Here is a 5,530-nt window from a genome sequence, read left to right as displayed (position 1 = left end):
ATTTAAAGAAAAGGTACAGTAGTTGGTAAAATTCATTTCATTTCATTCATTCATTTTCTTATCCGCTTATCCAATCAGGGTGCTGGAGCCTATCCCAGATTTTCAATGGGCGCAAGGCACACAGTAACACCCTGGACCTAGGGCAATTCAGTGTCTCCAATTAACCTGACTGCATGTCTTTGGACTGTGGGAGGAAACCGGAGCTCCCGAAGGAAACCCATGCAGACACGGGGAGAACATGCAAACTCGAACCCAGGACCTTCTTGCTGTGAGGCGACAGTGCTACCCACTAAGCCACCGTGCCACCTTTAGTTGGTAAAATACCTTAATTAATTGCAATCTAATTAATCTAATTGCAATCTTTTGAGCTGACTGACAATTTACTTCTGAAGTTGGGTACACAGTGGTAAGTCTCAGCTCATCTTTGCCTGCAAACACTGAGCCTTTGCTGGATCCATATTTTATGGTTTTATGATTTCATCATCTATTACCAATTTACCTGCTTGTTGTAGAAGGTCTCAAAACAGCTTATCTTAAATATTTTATAAACTTTTCTCTTTTTACTCTCTTTTTACTCGAGTGATCGTTTCGAGTGTTTTGCAGGTATGAATTTTTTAAATGTTAAAATTTATCATAAGCAGGACATAAAATCGTATTTTCTTTGTAGTTTTCTTTAGTGAATTAAATAATTAAAAAAATAAATAGATAAACACATCACAGATTCTGCCTGATGGTTTTTATTATGTTTTTACTTTTGTGGAAATTGTGGTTACATATCATACTTTAGTATATGTTATTATTTTAAATTACATCGTTTTTATATATGAGAGAGTGGTTTTTACTATTTATTTAATTATATTGTGTTAGCCGGCGGTTAGCATCAGCCATTAGCCTACAAGCTGTTGTCATCAGTCCGCTTGTCCGTGACGTCATCAGTGAGCGCTTGACTGTAATGGCGTGTAGTTGTTGTCGTTGTTGTTGATCAGTGAAACTGAACTAAAGCTCCTGAGATTTAATCTGGTTTATAAAGAGATTATTTAGTGTAATAATCGCTGCACGATGGCGGATGAGGATGGTGTGAGTGAGGGGAGGAATTTCTTCATGACTTACAGTGATGATGAAGACAGCAGCAGTGAGGATGAGGAGATAAACAGGAGGAAGAAGCTCCGGCTGGAGGAGAATAAAGATAATAAAGCACCTTCATCAGGATCAGATCAGAAGAAAACAGCTTTACCTAAACCTGATGATCTGTTTCAGTCAGTCAGTAAACCTGCGTTTCTCTACAATCCTCTCAATAAACAGATCGACTGGGAGAGTCGCACAGTTAAAGCTCCTCAAGAGGTAAAACATCATAATAATACATTAATATTAATATAAACCGATCAGCCATAACATTAAAACCACCTCCTTGTTTCTACACTCACTGTCTATTTTATCAGCTCCACTTACCATATAGAAGCACTTTGTAGTTCTACAATTACTGACTGTAGTCCATCTGTTTCTCTACATGCTTTGTTAGCCCCCTTTCATGCTGTTCTTTAATGGTCAGGACCCCCACAGAGCAGGTATTATTTAGGTGGTGGATCATTCTCAGCACTGCAGTGACACTGACATGGTGGTGGTGTGTTAGTGTGTGTTGTGCTGGTATGAGTGGATCAGACACAGCAGCACTGCTGCTGGAGTTTTTAAATACCGTGTCCACTCACTGTCCACTCTATTAGACACTCCTACCTAGTCGGTCCACCTTGTAGATGTAAAGTCAGAGACGATCGCTCATCTATCGCTGCTGTTTGAGTCGGTCATCTTCTAGACCTTCATCAGTGGTCACAGGACGCTGCCCACGGGGCGCTGTTGGCTGGATATTTTTGGTTGGTGGACTATTCTCAGTCCAGCAGTGACAGTGAGGTGTTTAGAATACCAGCACAACACACACTAACACACCACCATCATGGCAGTGTTACTGCAGTGCTGAGAATGATCCACCACTTAAATAATACCTGCTCTGTGGGGGTCCTGACCATTGAAGAACAGGGTGAAAGGGGGTAACAAAGCATGCAGAGAAACAGATGGACTACAGTCAGTAATTGTAGAACTACAAAGTGCTTCTATATGGTAAGTGGAGCTGATAAAATGGACAGTGCATGTAGAAACAAGGAGGTGGTCATAATGTTATGTCTGATCAGTGTATATAATACTGTTAAAGCGCCTCAAGAGGTCAGAACATCATCATTATAAATTTATATTTGAATGTCTGGATTTTCAGCCTGCAAGAGTGTTCAAGGTGTGGAAGAGCAACGCTGTTCCTCCTCCTCAGAGTTATGAGGTGAAGGAGAAGAAAGGCGCCCCTCCTGGTATGGACATGGCCATAAAGTGGTCCAGCGTTTACGAGGACAACGGAGACGATGCTCCTCACCGCCAAGCTCGCTTCCTGCCAGACGAGGAGCAACCGCTGTCCGGTGATACAGCTTCCAAAAAAATCCTGTTTTATTCTACCTGAGGGATCAGATAATAAATCATTTATAAATATAAAAGTTTAATCCAGTCCAGCTGGAAGATGAAGTTTTTTATAAAGTCTTTAAAACAGGGGGCGTAACTATAAGGTCAATAGATCCTGAATGTGTGAACATGGACGTGCTTATTAATATGATTAAACAATTCAGACACTGATAGAAAGATAAAGATAAACATAGACAGACTGGGTGGGTGGGTTGTTGTATGGGTGTTTGATGGATAGATAGGTTGGTGGTTGATGGATGGATGAATAGGTTGGTTGATGGGTGAATGGATAGACGGACGGACGGACAGACGGATGGAGGGGTGAGTGTGTCTGGGTGGGTTGATGGATGGATGAAAATAAATGAATTGGTTGATGGATGAGTGAATGAATGAATGAATGAATGGGTTGGTTGATGGCTAGATAGATGAACGGATGGGTGGCTGAGTGTGTCTGTGGGTGGATTGATGGATGGGGGTTGATGGATGGATGGATGGATGGTGGTTGATGGATGGATGGATGGATGGTGGTTGGTTGATGGATGGATGGATGAAAGAATGAATGGGTTGGTTGATGGATAGATGGTGATGGATGGTGGTTGATTGATGGATGGATGGATGGTGGTTGATTGATGGATGGATGGGGGTTGGTGAATGGATAGATAGATGGATGGATGGGAGGTGGGTGCATGGTTGGATGGATGGGTGGGTGAGTGTTGGTTGATGGATGGATGAAAGAGTGAATGGGTTGGTTGATGGATGGATGGATGGTGGTTGATTGATGGATGGATGGGGGTTGGTGAATGGATAGATAGATGGATGGATGGGAGGTGGGTGCATGGTTGGATGGATGGGTGGGTGAGTGTTGGTTGATGGATGGATGAAAGAGTGAATGGGTTGGTTGATGGATGGATGAAAGAGTGAATGGGTTGGTTGATGGATGGATGAAAGAGTGAATGGGTTGGTTGATGGATGGATGAAAGAGTGAATGGGTTGGTTGATGGATGGATGAAAGAGTGAATGGGTTGGTTGATGGATGGATGAAAGAGTGAATGGGTTGGTTGATGGATGGATGAAAGAGTGAATGGGTTGGTTGATGGATGGATGAAAGAGTGAATGGGTTGGTTGATGGATGGATGAAAGTGAATGGGTTGGTTGATGGATGGATGAAAGAGTGAATGGGTTGGTTGATGGATGGATGAAAGTGAATGGGTTGGTTGATGGATGGATGAAAGAGTGAATGGGTTGGTTGATGATAGGAAACAACACGTTAATGGTACATGTGTGATAAGCAGTGTGAGCAATGCTGCCTGTTCACGATCATATTAACAGAGGTTTCAGGATCTGTTAGAAACACATTCACTCCGAAGTTTCTTTCTCTCGTGTCTAGACGACGACGACGATGATGCCGATAAGTCGAAGACCAAGTCGGCGAAGAAGTGTCATGTGGAGACGTTCCAGCAGAAGGAGAAGAGGAAGAGGGATCTGGGACAGGCTACATCTGATAAGAATTTCGTAGAGGAGGAGAAGAGGATCCTCAGACAGGGTCAGGAATGAGAGAAGAAGGAACCTAAGCGTTTCCCAGAGACGCCGCCGGATCCATCAGATACGTTTCCTCAAACAAAGCAGCTCTCGTGCTTCATCTTTTCTTTGTATTTTCGTGTTTGTGTGTTTTTGATGGGTCAGATTGGAGCAGGACACGTCGTCTACAAAGATTCAGGTTCTTTTATGGAGAAAGCAGAATCCCAAAATTCTGTTTATCAGAGAAAAGCTTCATTAAATGATGAACACAGCGGACAGAAGTTTTATTTTGATAAAATCTAAAAATATTGTAACATTTTATTATCGGTGCCCATCAGCATTACAGATCTGCACATCACAGTTCGGGGTTTCTTTTGTTGTAAAATACAAAGTCCATTACCAGAGAAGTTCTGTAAAATTCAATAAAAAGAGGAATCTGTGGTGTGTTTATTCTCTTGAATTTTTATTTAACTGATAAAAGTAAAAAATAAAAGATTTCCAATATTTTCTCTGATCAGCTTCATTATATTTAGTAAATAATAACATGTTTAGAAATTGATAAAGGCGGTTGGAGCCTAGCGGTTAGGGTACTGGACTAGTAATGGAAAGGTTGACTTTGCCCTACACAGACTGAGATCTCTCCAGATTCCCTGAATCTTTTCACAATATTATGAACAGTAGACGGAAAGATTAACGTGTTGACAGTCTTTCACTGAGAAATGTTCTTTTTAAACTGATTGATAACTCTCTCTTGACGTTAATACCCAATCATGATTCCCTCACATGTTACTGACTCACCTGCTCATTATGGAATTCTGTAACTTAAATATTCTGGAAACTTTCCACTCTGGGGGCGGCACAGTGGCTCGGTGGGTAGCACTGTCGCCTCACAGCAAGAAGGTCCTGGGTTTGATTCCTAGATGGAGCGGTCTGGGTCCTCTCTGTGTGGAGTTTGCATGTTCTCCCCGTGTCTGTGTGGGTTTACTCCGGGAGCTCCGGTTTCCCATAACGGTATAAAGACGTGCAAGTGAGGTGAATTGGAGATACAAAATTGTCCATGACTGTGTTTACCATTAAAAGACTTGAACTGATAAATCTTGTGTAATGAGTAACTACCTGTCCTGTTATGGATGTAACCAAAGTGTGTAAAATATAACGTTAAAATCCTAATAAATAGCTGAGATCTCGAATACATCGTATCGAATACATCATATGGAATCTTGGCTCTGCCTGCCGGCTGAGGCTGAGCGGCCACATGAACAACGATTGGCCTGTTTTTCAGATAAGGGGCGGGACTAAGCCGGATGTGGACTCTTTCTCAGACTAGTGCGATTACGACCTCTGCTGGCTGGTTGGTGGCGCCTGTACGGAGATGTGAAAGGAGTGCGGTAGAGGGTGTGGCTCTCCGTACACAGCGCTGCACTGCACTCGTCAAGTGTAGGTGATGAGATGTACAACTGCTGTGCAAGTGTCGGAGGAGGCGTGGAGCAGCCTCGTCCTCCCCAATCAGGAGCAG

General features: G+C 42.6%; 1 protein-coding gene across 1 annotated transcript; it reads left to right on the top strand.

Moving 5' to 3' along the window:
* Window positions 1–889: 889 nt before the first annotated feature.
* On the top strand, window positions 890–4,460 carry c19h1orf52 (chromosome 19 C1orf52 homolog). Its single transcript, XM_063015219.1, has 3 exons — window positions 890–1,341; window positions 2,264–2,456; window positions 3,884–4,460. Exons 1-3 carry the CDS (start codon window positions 1,060–1,062, stop codon window positions 4,048–4,050), a joined length of 642 nt encoding a protein of 213 aa, XP_062871289.1. The 5' UTR covers window positions 890–1,059; the 3' UTR covers window positions 4,051–4,460.
* The last annotated feature ends 1,070 nt before the right edge of the window (window positions 4,461–5,530 follow it).

This window comes from Trichomycterus rosablanca, chromosome 19 (genome assembly GCF_030014385.1).
Source record: "Trichomycterus rosablanca isolate fTriRos1 chromosome 19, fTriRos1.hap1, whole genome shotgun sequence".
In the NCBI taxonomy this organism is placed as follows: Eukaryota; Metazoa; Chordata; class Actinopteri; order Siluriformes; family Trichomycteridae; genus Trichomycterus; species Trichomycterus rosablanca.
Note: the sequence above shows the minus strand (reverse complement) of the source record. Positions and strands in the feature narration are given on the sequence as shown.